At 38.9% G+C, this 15,465-nt stretch overlaps 1 protein-coding gene across 2 annotated transcripts in view; it reads right to left on the bottom strand.

Moving 5' to 3' along the window:
- The window catches only part of SECISBP2L (SECIS binding protein 2 like), a 30,750-nt gene extending 19,242 nt beyond the window's left edge, over positions 1 to 11,508 (bottom strand). For both annotated transcript variants that reach the window (XM_032982936.2, XM_042804019.1), the window contains exons 1-2: positions 11,303 to 11,508; positions 1,231 to 1,409 (exon numbers count right to left, since the gene is read on the bottom strand). In XM_032982936.2, coding sequence (XP_032838827.2) covers positions 1,231 to 1,409; positions 11,303 to 11,320 — 197 coding nt within the window. In that variant the 5' untranslated portion in view covers positions 11,321 to 11,508. The remainder of the gene's footprint in view (positions 1 to 1,230; positions 1,410 to 11,302) is intronic.
- Positions 11,509 to 15,465: the final 3,957 nt, after the last annotated feature.

The raw sequence follows: 15,465 nt of genomic DNA, 5'->3' as shown, positions 1-15,465 counted from the left end.
AACCTATTAGGACTTAGAGATGACGATTAAATGATTCATAAGCTCATCTTACATTCAAGTGCAAAATAAATATCTTTGCTGATCTTTCATTTGTATAAACTTACTAAATTTCTACTATTAAACTTAGAAATAAAATGTAGGCATTTCCTTTGACAAGTACTTCAAACCCATTACAATGCAACTGTTTCAGAAAACGCATATAATCTAAGTAGATACCTAAGCTTATACAAGGTGAGCTAGCAGACACATGGAACAATGACATTCATTAGCTAACTCAGGGCCAAGTACTTAAGTATATTAAGTTGCCAACTCACTCTTGTTCAAAACTCCTATGAAAATGCAGGCCTTAAAAAGCACACCTGAAAGCATGCATTTATAAACTTACTACTGAAACCAAGAGTGGAGACTTCTTCCTGTGTTTATGTGTGATATAGCATACTACAAGATCACACCCTTGGAAACTATGAACCTAATTCTCTTTCTCTTCAAACCCCCAAGAGACCAGGAGACCACCTACATGGAAGATGCAGAGGCCTGAATATTAGAGAAAGTTAATAGGAAAAATAAAGATTCAGGATAACTTTAGAGATTTGCAGCAGGCAGCTGTTAAAGGATTATTCTTTTTCTCACCTATTCAAGTGCAGCAGCACTAAAAGGCTCTCTTAAGCAATCACTGGATAAATTTTTCAAAACGCAACAGCAATCATTATTTATGCCTTCAATACAAAATAATCAACACTGAAGTTGCTCATTCACTGAACAACATATTTGGGACCGAATAAAGAGTTCCTAAACTTAATGTATTGCAAGTAGTTATGCAAAGAAAACTGGGTACAGCTACACTCAATACAAGCATCAGGTTTGCCATGGCAGGATCCAAGTTGGACACTCAGAGCCTTGTTTCAGCATCAGAGATTCAGGCACAGACCTCTTGACTGCCCTGGAAGATGCAAGAGCACAGCAGGCGACTGAGGGATTTGTACCAGATCTCTGTAGCCAGGGAAAGAAAAGCAGCAAAGAATATGAATAGAGAAAAGTAGAGGGAAGGAAATAAGTAAATAAAGATTGGGGACAGAGAAACTTCATCCTCACCCATGAGGGTCAGAAGATTAAATGTGGTGAACAAAATTAATATACAGCCAACAGTCACTGACTCCTCTCAAGTTTACCAAAACTTTAAGCTCATTTAAAAATAGATCATCTTTCATGACGACCACAACCACTTATTACCTATTGGATTGGTTTTCCTGTACAAATGGATAACAAGTGATCAGGTAGCTAGGAATAGGAGTTGGTTCCATGCCATTAATTCCTCCGCTGTCATTAGGAAGCGCCATTGGGATCATTAGTGTTTCAGGACCCTTCTTCTGAGGAATAAATGGTTCTACTTCAGCTGACAGCTTGACATTCTTAGGAGAAAAGAAACAGTGTCTTCATTAAATACAATCATAAATTTATATTCCTAAAGTTGTATGGTAATTACCACAAAGAGCAGACAAATGGATGACAAGACTACATGATTTCTGCAGTAAACTGGAAGAGGTGGAAAACAGTTGGCAAATGCTTGTTACATCCCTCCAATCACAGTACATAATACAGATCACCAACATTTAGCATTTGTATTAACCTTTACATTTTTAAAGTGCAATACTAACACTAATTAATTTAAAAGGGACTGAAGTTCAGACCTTGTAGAGGATACACTAGTCTGAACACAGAAAAATCAAATTCGCACTGTAGGTGGAGCACAGTTGTGTAGGCTTTCGTAAGTGAAACCAACATATGGAAGATGTAGTAATGCCTGGCCTGCTCTAGAAAATTGACCATGTTTCTAGGCAATTATAAAAAAGACTTTTCAGCAGTAAACCATAGGTTTATTGCTAAAATAGATGGTGTATCAGAGAAGAACCCCCCACACACGCATTCCATCTGCACAATTTTAACATAAAGTGTTAAGAATGTGATTAAATTTTGCCACGAAAAAGGCATTAAAGATCACTTAGAAATAAGTTTTAAACTATGCTTTCAAAGAAAAGTACGTCCCCCAATTGTGAAGGTATGCTCAGCAGTTTACGGTGTTTTTATTCACACTTTTGGTCTTGTACAGAATAGCTGGATCTTAAAGAAAACTGCTCTGTTCAGTAGGACAACTGCAGATCCAAAGCACCCTTTAATCGTACATTCCATTATAAGTTACATTCAGTAGAAAACCATCTTTTTTTGTACAAAGATTTCAGCTGAATTATACTTGTCTCACATTGCTATTCTATGAGATACTAGTTTCTAAAAAGATTCTCTCTAAAGCAGGCAAGGACTCCAGAAACCTTCCCTTCATTTGCCTAAGAAAGAATTCCAAAGGCAACCCATAACCTGTAGGAGTACATACTCTTATTTTACAAAAAGGAGACCCTGGAGGTTTGGTAGGTTTGGTGTGCTGAGGACAGTCTTATATCCTTGCCACTACCTGCAGAACATCCACATGAGCAGAAACAGTTAAATAGGAGCTCTGAAAATATGGCAAGTAGTCCCAGGCCTACTAAACTCTTCATAGTCCATGTCCTCGCTCTGTGTCAAACCCACAATTCATCCTGAATCAGCCTTACTGTCCAATATCTACTCTATAAGCTTGTTTTAAAAGTCCCCAACATTAATTTTTTAAAATAAGATCCCACATTTTTTAGCAGTATGGGGGTAGAGAAGGTGTGGGGGGCAAAGTACAAAAATGTTTTGAAAATACAGCTGTCCCAGTTCATAAGAAAAGCTACTTTTACTTGATGAGTAGGTACTTTAGTGTATTAGACTGAACTAGAAAGCGAGGTGAAGACCCACTCAGGCAGAGTATGGGATCTTTGTTTAGTTAGTCTGACACACTTACATACAAGAAAATGTAATTAGTGAGCAAAAGGTAGAATCATCATCAAGTAAATTACTAAGACCATGAGTTATACTGCAATTCACCAAAATACCAGTTGGTTTCCAACTTAAGTACTTTGCTGTCTTGTACTCTGAGGAGAGGAAAACAACCCCACCACATAGTTGAGACTGCAAAAGCTCCCTAACTTTCATGTCTTACATTCACTGTTAAATCACCATAACTACCAGTGACTGATGCATCATATTTTTATAATACAGAAGGATTTTGAATACACATTAGTTATGATTGCAATATTAGAATTCCCTGACAATTGAAAAAATTAAACCAAAAATTTTGCTCGATGCATTCTTTTCAACTCCAAAGATGGCATTCAGACTAACTGCAAAGACAGTAATTCTATAACAGCTATTTGGATAACTTACACAAGTGGAATCAAAATTTTCCTGCAAAAAGTGTTATTATATACAAAGTGTCTTCCTCTGTTTTTACTTTTCTCTTCCATTATATCATTCCATAATTCATACTTCTTCCATGAGATTTTACGCAGTATTAGCTGCAATATTAACTCAAATTTCACTATTAGCCATTTCCTGTAAGCATCAGTTCACCAAATAATTTCTATTTAAACATCACTCACTCTTTCAAAATACTGTACATCTCACTAAACCCAGGAGGAAGCTTTTTAAGTGAAACATTGTTTAGGGTAGGAGACCACTGTCTGCAAGTATTAACTTGAGATCAAAGTTACATCTTTAAGAACTTTGATGGTAGAACATTCTGCAAGCCACAGTAACGAAGGCCAAAGCTTGTTTAGAATTGAACTGAGAATTAAAAAAAAAAAAAATATACAGAAAGGCGGGGGAATAAAAATCAAAAATCACGAAGTATAGAGTCCATGATTATTTTCAATCATTTCTTGAGAAGCTTCTCTGTGTTTGGACTTGTCGAAGTGTGCTGGGAAAGCAAAAATGTCCCTTCCAACAAAATGAATCTCTGCTTTGATATGCTTATTTAGTAAGAACATCAGTCATTCACAGATAAAATTGTAGTGTAAGAGACCTGAGGTTTTAGCAGCAGAGGAGAAAAACAAAACATCTAAAAAAATAAAAGGATAAAAGTGGAACTAGAGTGGCATGGGGAAAAAGGTATGTCTTACCAAGTGACAATATATGTTATCCTTGTCAAAAAAGTGGTTATTAATGACTGTTCTGAAAATGCTTACGGCTATAAGCACCAATACAGAAGTTCCACTGCCTGCTGTGCAACAAGATCTGTGTTGCAGTGGAACACCTTAATATTCATTAAATGCATTTCTTTATCATTAGGTAGTAGGCGAACATTTGTTCCTTCTACATTAACTCTTTTTCAGCTCCTGAAGTAACATTCAAAGAAAAAGCTGTGGTGCAGTTGCAGCAGCAGCAACGCACTTGCGCAACACAAATCAAACACCCTGCTTTACCCAGACCTTCCTCTCTGAACTCGGGCACAACCCTCAGCTCACCTACCTCTCTGCAAAACTCCAAAGGCATTCTCCTCAACACACAGAACCATGAGGATAGACACTTCTCAAAAAAAAACAAAACCAACCAACCAAACAATAAATTGTCAAGTGCTTTCATAGAGTGATCATGTAATAAGTGACAAATACCAGCATGGAAATCCCACCCTGAAAACTAAGAGGGTTTTTTCATGCTATTTCAAGATTGACAGGCAAAAATATTTGTTTAATAATAGATTCACTCGTGGACTGGACTACAAAACTAGATGGCATAAACATTAAAGGAACACACCAAGGCTGTCTCATTCATAGAAAATTCAACAGTAAAACTAGGACAAGTGCTTTTCTGTGCTTCATTAAGAATACAGTACTCGTAAACTTTCGAACAAATATTCCTAATCTGCTGGTCACTATCTCCCAGCAACATGTCAAGTGAACTTTAGCCAATATACTAATTATAAACCACTCCAATACTGGCTTGGAAAACAGTCAAAACATTTTATTTGTGATTCAGGTTGGGACAAGATTCCCTATTTTAAAGGACTTTCCTGTCTGGCTATCTGCTCCTTCCCTATATTATTTTGGGAAATTGATGTGGAAATACAAGAATCATTCCTTAATGGTGAGTCACTTGCAGCATGGTCTCATTACACCTATTTTTGTGATACTGTACTGTATCATCATTTCTTGGTAGTATTATGAGAGAACAGTCTTTCATATCAAGTATTAAAAAAAAAAGGAGATATACCTGATCAAAGCAGGAGCCAAATGACTCCCATCAGTAAGGCTGCCAAAGCAAAGTATTTTTTTTGCCTACTGAACTTTGATAGTGTCTGTTATTTAAAGGAATCAAAACTGCATTTCAGAGATCTTTTACATGCATTATATCTTAAACACTGTTTACTTTTGCAATCATATCTGTACGTACAGGTTGGTTTGGTTTGTGGAGGTGTTTTTAAATGCTTCCAAGAGACTTGTTTCAGCAAAAAGAAAAATTTAGGGTAAACCTCTGTTTCTAAATTTTGTTCTGTAGGCACTACATATATACATGCACTGATTCACCAGAAGAGCAAATTAAAAATCTTAGATACAGTTGTTTCAAAATCATTCTGCAAGCATAATACAAGCAAAGCTCAGAACAACTGATACATTTCATTAGACAATGAGGCCCCATTTCCACTTCAGAGTAGAAAACAGAAAGACAGCTCAAGTGGATTACCAACTAAACAAAATTGATTTCAGCATACTGCTTCCTTATAGTATTTCACCACTCCCTCTAAAAGACTTCAGAGTTCCTTTGTACATAGGATGTATCTTCAGATGAGGACAATAAACTTCATTAAACTTAAAGCAAAAAGGGGAAACAAAACTAAATCAGGTCAGACTGCTAACCAAATCAAAATATAACCAGACATGATTATGTGATTATCCAGACATTTCAGTACATTTCACAGATGTCTAGTAGTTTCATCTGACACGCAAGGTAAACAAAATAGCAGTGTGAAGTAATTTGCCCAAATTTATCTAAGCAGATTTTTTAGGACTATACGGTTTTCTCAGCTAGGAAGAAAGGTTGGTGAAGATAGCAAAGTAACTCCTCTTTTTAAAAAATAGTATATTAAGGTCTCCTGGCTCCTACTGTTGTCAGAACAACAGAAATAACATTCCCTTAATAGTTTAAGAAGGGAAAGTGAAACAAAACTTAAAAGAATGATCAATTTAGAAGTAAAGGTGTTACTAATTTCTCATTGCACAGGACAAGCAAAAAAATATCCCCAAGTGAGACTTCTTATATCTTTTAACAGGCTACCTCTGTGCTGCTTTGATGAGACAGAGAAATAATAATGCCAAATAGAACAGTCTGTTATTGTGTGGGGTTTTTTTTTTAATACCACATTGACATGCGTGAGAATAGCAACTGAAATAAACTTCAGAAAAAGAGATGAGATCCTTTTTTAAACAGCATGCTGTTTCAGAAGCAAATATTAAGTGCGTAAATCAAAGCACATACAAATATGTAAGAACTCAATTCCTCAAAGACTTCATCCATACAGTACAAACGGAGTGACAAGTGCAGATGAACAGAACTAACAGGACTGATCATGCCACTGGTTTGCAACTACAAGCAAACAAAAAGAATTAGACATGAAAGATTTGTCAAACACTACAGAATTTGAGAAAAGGTTCCTATACTTTTCCTAATTCTTAAAACAGAGCACTTGTGATACTATTTCATGCTCTAATTGTTCTCACAGTATTGATATTTATTCTAGCCTGTATCCACCAAAAACATTGGAAAACATAGGGTCAGACTCTAAATAGTTAATATAAAGTAACACATGTTCTTGATCAGGGAATCTGAAGGCAAACATTGCAAATACTGCAAGACCAAACGTAATTTTATTTTGGAGTGCAACTTCATGTTTATTCAACCTTTCACATCACAGAGCTAAACAAAGCTTTACTGAAATTAACCTCTGATAAATTTATATTTAGAATTGAATTTGGTTAAGTCATGCTGTAATATCAGATTTTCCATCCATTGCCTATTAATGGAAGCACACCCCTTCAAAAGAAACCAAGATTTATACAGAATCTCTTTTGTAGATGTCCCTAGTTGCAAGTTATAAAATGGTTTTCAGTAGCTCATTACATATTTCAGTCCAACAATTACAACTCTTTCAAGACAGCATATATACTGAAGCAACCCTTTGTTTCCTATATAAAAGCTACTGTAGTCACCAACAGCTGCAAAGACAGAAGATGACACAAGCAGGAACAGAATGGTAAACTTTGTCCTATAGTTATAGCACTGTATGTTTAATCTTAAAAAAGTTTTTGTTCATTGTATCTTAATGTCATTCAGCATTTTCCATTAAATAGGATCTCTGTCAGCTTGCTCTCTTCGAAGAGAACACTTGGATATCAATCTTACCATTTACAGGGTTAGAAAACAGACACAGATGCCACATTGCAGAGGGCTGTTATAAAATCAGATGTTTTATTGTCTCAAAGTCTGGAAACAAGAAGTCTCATCACAAATGTAAGAGAAAAACATAGGTCAAATAAAGAAAAAAGTTAAGAAAAACAACTGCTTCTGAATTTTGGATTTCATGATTTTGAAGTCTTTTCAGCAGTAAGACAGGTCACATTTAATCTATTTTAAGAAAACTTTACAAATATGGAAGTCATTGTTTCTAAAATTAGTGGCTTCTAAGAGGCAGATACTTCAGGAATGGTAAATATGCAGTCCAACTGGAAACACCAGCAGCAGGCGATTTAACAAAGCACAAAATGTAATCCTCCCTATTTAGATTAAACATAGTAATTTCAATGCAACACTTATGGCAAATACACTACGAAGTTAGTCTTTCCCTTCTCCCTCAGCTCATAAGGGAACCACGTATAATTCTCCTTACTTTCACAGAAGGAAGTACCATGCTCAGAATATAACAAAGCTAAGTATTAACATTTTTAGATATACGTAGAAAATGAGCAAGTGGTACAACATGACAAGTTAGCATGTTTAAACTCGAAACCAGAATATTCTAGAAAAAAAGGAAAGGGGGAAAAATAAAATTTAATATTTACATTTTACAAAGCTTGTCCAAAGAAAAAAGCTGGGGATCCCATGGGATCCTCCCCACTTATCTAGTTTACAGCATTTAACAGCACAAACTTCTAAACTCACACTATTAATGAGAAGTAGTAACATTTGAGTGCTTTGTAGCCTATGTACTAAAAGTATTAATACAAACTATTCATGTAAATCAGCTTCTTCATCTCCACAAACAAGTCAATGATAAATAGATTTGTGATCAAAAATTTAAGATGTTCATATATCAGTAACACTTAAATTCACTGGAGAACATGTTCTGTAATACAAAACTCACAAAACCCAAGTTGTTCTGTACTTTCAAGAGAAAGTATCATGCAGAACGTATAGCACAAGGAAAACTGACCTTTTCCCATTTACCTCAGTTGAAAATTCTGTCGTGAGTAAGAAACACTGAAGGAAACTGGATAGGATGAAGAGCAGAAAACACTGATCTAGATCTACTTCTATGTCAAGCATATCACCTAGCCAACTGTTGAACGGTCAAGAATAGTAGAGGCAGGCAGAACAGGCTATCTTGAAGCATTACTAATACAAAACACAGGTCATTGATTTTGCAACTTCACCTGATTTCTCAACTGCGCTAATGGAACCAAATGTCTTAATCGTAGGGCAAGACAAATGTATCGTACTTAGAAAAATCAAAGCACAGGCCCCCCCTTTGAAGGGGAAGTTGTTTCTCTTTAGTCTTCTACTACAGTCAGCTTCAATGAGAAAGAGTGCCAGAGGTCACATGCTGAGTTTCATCTCTTGTAGGAAAATAATTTACAATTAACTGTTGCAACCCACACGCTTTTTAATGGGAACAGTTTTAATTCTATCATGGACAAAAGTAAATTTCCACAATCACTACAAAAAAAAGCACAACACATCCTATCATAAAATAATTATTTTTAAATAGCTTCATTATGTTTCCTTCTACATCAGCTTCCAGAATATCACTGATCATATTATAACAAGCAAAGTCATACCAGATTTTAAGTAGCAGAAACCTGAAGGGCAATCTACAAGTGACATCTTTTTGTTAGTTAGGTGTCCAAATGTTCTTGGTGCTTGACATCTCATACTGATTTACTGAGCCACCACTACAAAACTCTGTTCAAATGCATTCCCCATCAAAAGTATGTGATCCCCCTTTACTCTTGAAATACTACACTTCAAACATAGCACAATATTCCTACTCCTTCATATCCTAATTCCACAACAGTTATTCCTATCAGCATGTACAGTTACCATACTGTGGCTGAGAGTATTCTGAGGGGGAGGGGAAAAGAGGTTAAGTACTGTTAACACACATCTGCATGATTTAATATCCATTTATCAGATGCCATGCAATACAGGTGCAGAAAGGAACTCGAATCAAGGAAAACATGGAACAGCACTCAAACCTGATGCAACCTTAACAAACACACTGGTAAAGGATATTACATTCAATTACTACAGCACAAAGGGTTCAAACCCAAAGCATTCAGAGAACTCCTAATCAAGAAACTACTGTATAATGAGAAGACAAAAGCAACAATAGCTGAATCATTTTAGAAACTCATCAGATATTATTTGTCTGCCTAGAAGCCTTAGTAGTGGATAAGGAACCAAAAGGACTGGATATGCTTCAAAGAATAAACAAGATGATGGTTCCTGCTTCAAAGATCTTAACCGTACCTCCAAGCTGAAATACTGTACTAAGATAATACTGTACTGAGTTAAGAGTCAACGCTTTACACTGTGAAAAACATAATGAGTCTCAGTTTTCATGCGTTATTTCCCACAAATAAAAAGAGAATGGTGTGATAGAGGCATGTGTGTGAACCTCTCTTAACAAAGAGCTCAAGCAACAAGGAATAAATATTTTACAAGTGTACTGCAGTACTGATTACAGATGAACCAAAGGGGGGGTGGGGTGGGGTGTGAAACAAGCCACAAACACCCCCCCCACCTAACCCCAAGATTTTAAAGCAAAAAGTATAACAGATTAGACTAATGTAAACTTTACAGAATAAGATAATTTTTTATACATGATGGCAAATAAGCAAGCATGAGAAAAGCGAATTTAAAATCATTATCACATCAGAAAGCCTAGTAAGAAAGACATAATGGGAGCCCTGCTGTAATAAGATACACTGTCCACTAATTTCCGTAGACATATGTACAAAATGAAAAGCAATACATCGCTACAGAGTGCATTATTACTCAGTATCTACTTTGCTATGGGAGCCTGAGTTATTTTATTGATTACCCCTATCACTAGAAGCCCTGGAGATGCTGAAACTGAAAACTACAAAAAAAGCAATAATCCATGAATTTTCAACAGTCTGCTGAAACAGAAGCTTAAAAGTGAGACCAGGTTGTTATGGACTGTAACATTTATTTCAAATATATCTTTTATAACAACCTTCTGATGATGAAACATTTTATTGTATATATGCAACAAATCATATGAACTCTTAAATCCCAGCTTAAGCTCCTTCATACCTACAGTCTGAAAGACAAGTTAAATACTGAAGAAAAAAAATAGCAACTTGCAGAATTATCAAACTATAACCAACTTCTTCCCACTCAACTAAGCAGCTGAGACCATCAGGTATGTCCTAACATCGAAAACTTCATCCTGAACCTGATATTTACAGTATTTCAACAGGAGTGACACACCCCTCCCATTGCAAAGTCTTCGAGACGCCTGTAAAAGTCTCTTCTAGTAACCAGGCAGGTTTAAGTTAAATGTCACTAACTGCAATTATTCCCTAAACTGCAACAAAGCCTGGAGGAACAGGAGGGAGAATGCCAAAACGGAGCTTTACATCCCTTTGTGCATACCAAGGGAGAAGCTCGCGGCTTCCCAGTTCAGACCCAGAGAGACCGCGGCCGGGCTCTGCCGGGGCTGGGGACAGGGGCACGGCCTGACGCCTCCGCCCCGCCACGCGCCTGCCAAGCTCCTGCTTCCAGCCTTGAAAACACCTCGTCTAAAGCTTCCAGGGGACCCTTCGTCGGCGGGGATGGGCGGCAGCCTCCCCTCACGACTGGACACCGTCCTCCCTCCGAGCTACCGCCGGCCTCGGCAGGCCGCGGGCCGCGCCCGCCCCTCCGCACGGCGGCCCAAGGCCGCTGCCTACCGGGCCGGGCCGGGCCGGGCCGGGCCTGACAGACGCACGTCCAACAGACCCACCCCGACCCCAGCCATGCCGCCGCCGCGCCGTTCCCCTCCTCTCCCCACCCGTCCGCTCGCCCCCCTCCCTCACCGCGGCTCCGGGGCGTCGCTGCCCCCTCCCACCGCAGCTGTTTACGGTCACCTCAGCGCCGAGCCCGCCCCTCGCACCTTGTCGGCTTTGTCCATGGCTCCAGCTGGACTGGGCGGCGGCTCTAATAAGGACGGCGGTGAGCCCAAGCCGCCGCCTCCATGGCGTTTGCTTTCCCCGCCGGGTTCCCGTACACACCCAGAGCGGCGCTGGCCCCGCTCGCGGCGATCACGGAAACCGAGCGCGGCTACGCCACGGCCGGGGGCGGGGAAGGGAGGGCGGTGGCGGCGGCGGCAGCGGCGGGGCGAGGGCGGGATCATCTGGGACGGAAGCCGGGCGGGCCCATGCTGGGCGGCACGTCTTCGCCTCGGCAGCGGCAGGGCCGTGTTCTGGCCACCCGAAAACAGGCGAGACTGTGACCTAAACGTTAAAGAAATATGCAGAAATAAATGGGCGTGGGGCCCGTGCCCTCAGTGCGAGGCCATCGCGTACGTGGCGCTTCTGCCTGCGGCGTGAGGGCGGCAGGTGCACTGCGCGGCCTGGTCTCCTCAGAGGCGGTGTCCTTGAAATTATCTGGAACATCGAAGGAAAAAATAAAATCTGAGATTTATTTAGAAGCAGAAAGCTAAAAATGTCGCACAAGCGTTTTGAGCGCAGGGACGGGCCCAGCAGCTGAAACCCATCAGGTTGGGTGTAGTGACCAGATCGCTACCATTACAGGAGGGAAATTTGAAGGCATGGGTTTTGCACGGCGTGTGTGACATTTCTTTTGCTGCCCTGGTTTTAACTTGAGTTTAATTACTGTGAGTAATGCCAGTAAAGTCCATGAGACAGTGTTCATCCCTGAGACTCTGGAGGATAGGAAACAAGCATATGAGCCCACGCTATGTAACACATGCTCCCATACACATACTCAAAATGTAATGTTCCTACATTTCATTAAACTAGTATGTCTGTCGTCTTGGGCTTAATGGAAATCAAGCATGGTTTATTTACAACTTGGTTGATAATATTTTATCACCATTCTGAAATCATAGCAAGGGGAAGAAAAAAAAAAAGGTGGAACTAGACTAAGTACCTTTGTACTTTGTAAAAGAAGTATGCAAAGGATATTCTGGAGTAGACTCCTGAGCACTTCTAGGTGGAATACATTTATAAAATAATATATGAAGCAGATTTCTGCTTGCTAGGGATTCTTGTGAGGAATGGCTGAGTTAAGGGTAAGTGAGTCTGAATTTGACAGAAAGCTATCAAAAATGCTGCTACAGAGCTATCTTGCTAGAACTTCCTAGATTCAACCTTTATAATTATTTAATCTTTCCAGTTTGTGTTCATTATGCGATGTAACAATTCATTCAACTTTGTAAAAGTTTTACTTCTTGTATTAATCCACATAATCCCTTTGTATTTTCTTAATTCACCGTTAAAACTTCAAATGTAACATGGTATTATGAAGATGGCTGTTACATTGCACAGTAAGATCTCATCTTGCAAACAGATGACATGAACAGAGAATATGAGTAAACTTCACTGCGTTCTCTGTTATTCCATCCACATTAGCAGGATCACCATCTAAGTGTAAGTTTTGCCTAGGTGTCCACAACATTACTTACGTTCTGTGACTTAAATTTCCATGGTGTTGCAGCCAACAAAATCATAGGTCCCATGGATCATATGGGAAAGGGAGAGGGTTAAATTGTAATCCCAATTAAATTTACCTATAGGATTCCTAGTAGCTTCAGTGAGGACAGTGTTTTACTACAAACAAAGAGAATGGGAGGGCTGCTGCAGTGCCCTAATTGGTACAGAAACCTCATCTTAACTGGAGAAGCTGCAGCAGTTGTACACTTCTGTATCAGCACTTGTCTTGATGAAAGTTAAGTGGTCAGCAGAATTAACCCAAGTGTTCATAACACTAGGAAGCCATTTTAAGGTAGTAACACAGATTAATTTGAGGTTATGATGTTATGTTCCTAAGGTCTTTTACACAATGACATTTGTTATTTCAACACGAGAAGTCACGAAAGTAAAACTGGGGATTAAGCTGGTTGTATCAAGAGCTTTCAGCTGATGCAATGGAAAAGCATTTCATCAGTCATTGATGAACTTATATGTGAGATGTAAATCTACAGGTAAATAGTTATGAAACATAAGCCACCTAAACTTAATCTCCGTCAATCAAACAACAAATATCTACTGAGTGAAATGTATTTTATTCCCAATAGTTGAATGTGTTTTACTTATTTGTGCAAAATTACGTTGACTTATTTAAAACCAAGTCACTTGTCATCTCCCAAGTAATGTGGGAGAACTTGCCTGACTGGACAGAAAACAGTGAAAAAATCCCACTGAAACAACTAGAACAAATGTCTTCTTGTATTAGCACACCAGCATTTTAGTGTGGAATGCAGCTTAATTTGTCCAAACGGGTGCTGACCACAGAATATATACTATGACATTTGCTTAAGATAGTTTCTGTATTTTTAAAAAATAATGACTCATTATGGCAAGGCTGTTCATTATGAAATCCTTCTTTTGTTCCCAAGATACATACCAACAGAAAGGTCACACTTGAAAGGGCTGTTATGCATACTTAAACAACAATAACAAGAAGTTCTCAGATCTAAATTGGGCAGTGATTAAATAGACATCAGGTCTACATAAATCTATACAATATACATAATACAAAAAGTCATGCTGGGTGACCTGAGTGGCCACTCGGGTGAAAAGAACTCAAGTCTCCCATAAAATTTAACTGTTATCACCAAAAACATACCAAAGCACTCAGAACCAGTTATGTTAGATCCTCTATCCCCAGCTATCACAACTATGCTATGGTATCTGGTTACATCATCATCTCAATTGAGTGTTGTGTAAGAGAATTCAGCACTGTTACAGTCCTTAAGGAAGCCATAAAAAAATTCTAAAAACCCTGTTCAATTTAAACACACTGGTAATTGCAGTAGCTGGTTTTGAACATTCAGTCCTAAGGGTTCAGTTCTCTGATCTGGCAGTTTGTAAACAATTGTTGCTACTTTTTTTATTGCAACACAGAGTAAATAAGTGCATAGTTTGGAAGCAAAAATGATGCTTGAACCACATAGGTGCTGACTGCAATTCTGCTAATAAGTTGTTTGGTTTATTGCTGTATCTGCTGGATAGTGAAGATGTCCTCCATTTTTTTCAGGAAGGGTACCACCCCAATGAAGAAAATAGAGTCTCAACCAAAATATCTTGGCAGCATGGAAAGGCACTTGATAATGATTGTATTCAGAATTAAAAATCACAGGTTTACAGGCAAATCTAAGAGCATAGGTGTGGCTACTCATGCTCTCTACTTACATAGGCTTGGGTATAAAGTCCTACAAAACATGTAAGGATGTGATTAAGCATATCTCTGAAAACAAGGCAACTTCTTGTATTGAAAGATGAACTATGTGTAAGCTTAATTGCACTGCCATGGAAATATGAAGCAAGGGTGGCTCAGTAACACCCCTCTCCGAAGTAAGGGTTGCTCAGTAACACCCCTCTCCACCCCCGAGGTCTAAGCAGGCTGAGGCTGAGCTCCACAGCAGCACCCCTGGAATGGGGACTGCAACAGCACTAGCAGGTTTGGAGGCTGCCACAGGGAGCAAGTGGGAAAGGCAGCAGGAATGAAGCTGACTCCAAAATGACGGTTTTACTGCACTGGGACTAAAATCTTCAGCATAATTACTGAAAAAGACAAGTACAGAAAGCAAAATATATCTTGGCAAATAAACATTTGTATCTGATTATACAACACGTAGCATCCTGCACAGGCAGCTAAGCGCAGATGCAACAGGGAACATACTGCAACCGAAGTGGGAAGGTGAGCTGGGAACTAGTCCATGAATCTTGAGAATCACGACTCTGATAGCAACATGCAATTACTACCTGGCAGCAGCCGGAGTGAGCCCAGCACTCCCACTGAGAGCAGCTGCAGAGAGACAGTAGAGCCAAGCAGGACAGATCCTACCTTGCAACTCTTTGTAATACAGCCAGGAAGGGATTAGCTTTTATTCTTGATGTAATGCTTACAGTTACTACATCTAAAATTTAGAGCTAAATATGCAATTATTATAACACAGATGCAGTTCGCAATCTACCTTTCCACAGGTTTAGAAGCATTTAAGGTGGTGATAATCCTTTCTGTCAATATATTAACACCTAACTATGACTAGCTGTAAGGTAGCATTCTACGTAGTTCTCCGATCTGGTTCTA

The sequence above is a fragment of the Tyto alba genome, unplaced genomic scaffold, assembly GCF_018691265.1.
Source record: "Tyto alba isolate M040663 unplaced genomic scaffold, T.alba_DEE_v4.0 Super-Scaffold_41, whole genome shotgun sequence".
In the NCBI taxonomy this organism is placed as follows: domain Eukaryota; kingdom Metazoa; phylum Chordata; class Aves; order Strigiformes; family Tytonidae; genus Tyto; species Tyto alba.
This window is presented reverse-complemented; position numbering and strand designations above follow the sequence as displayed.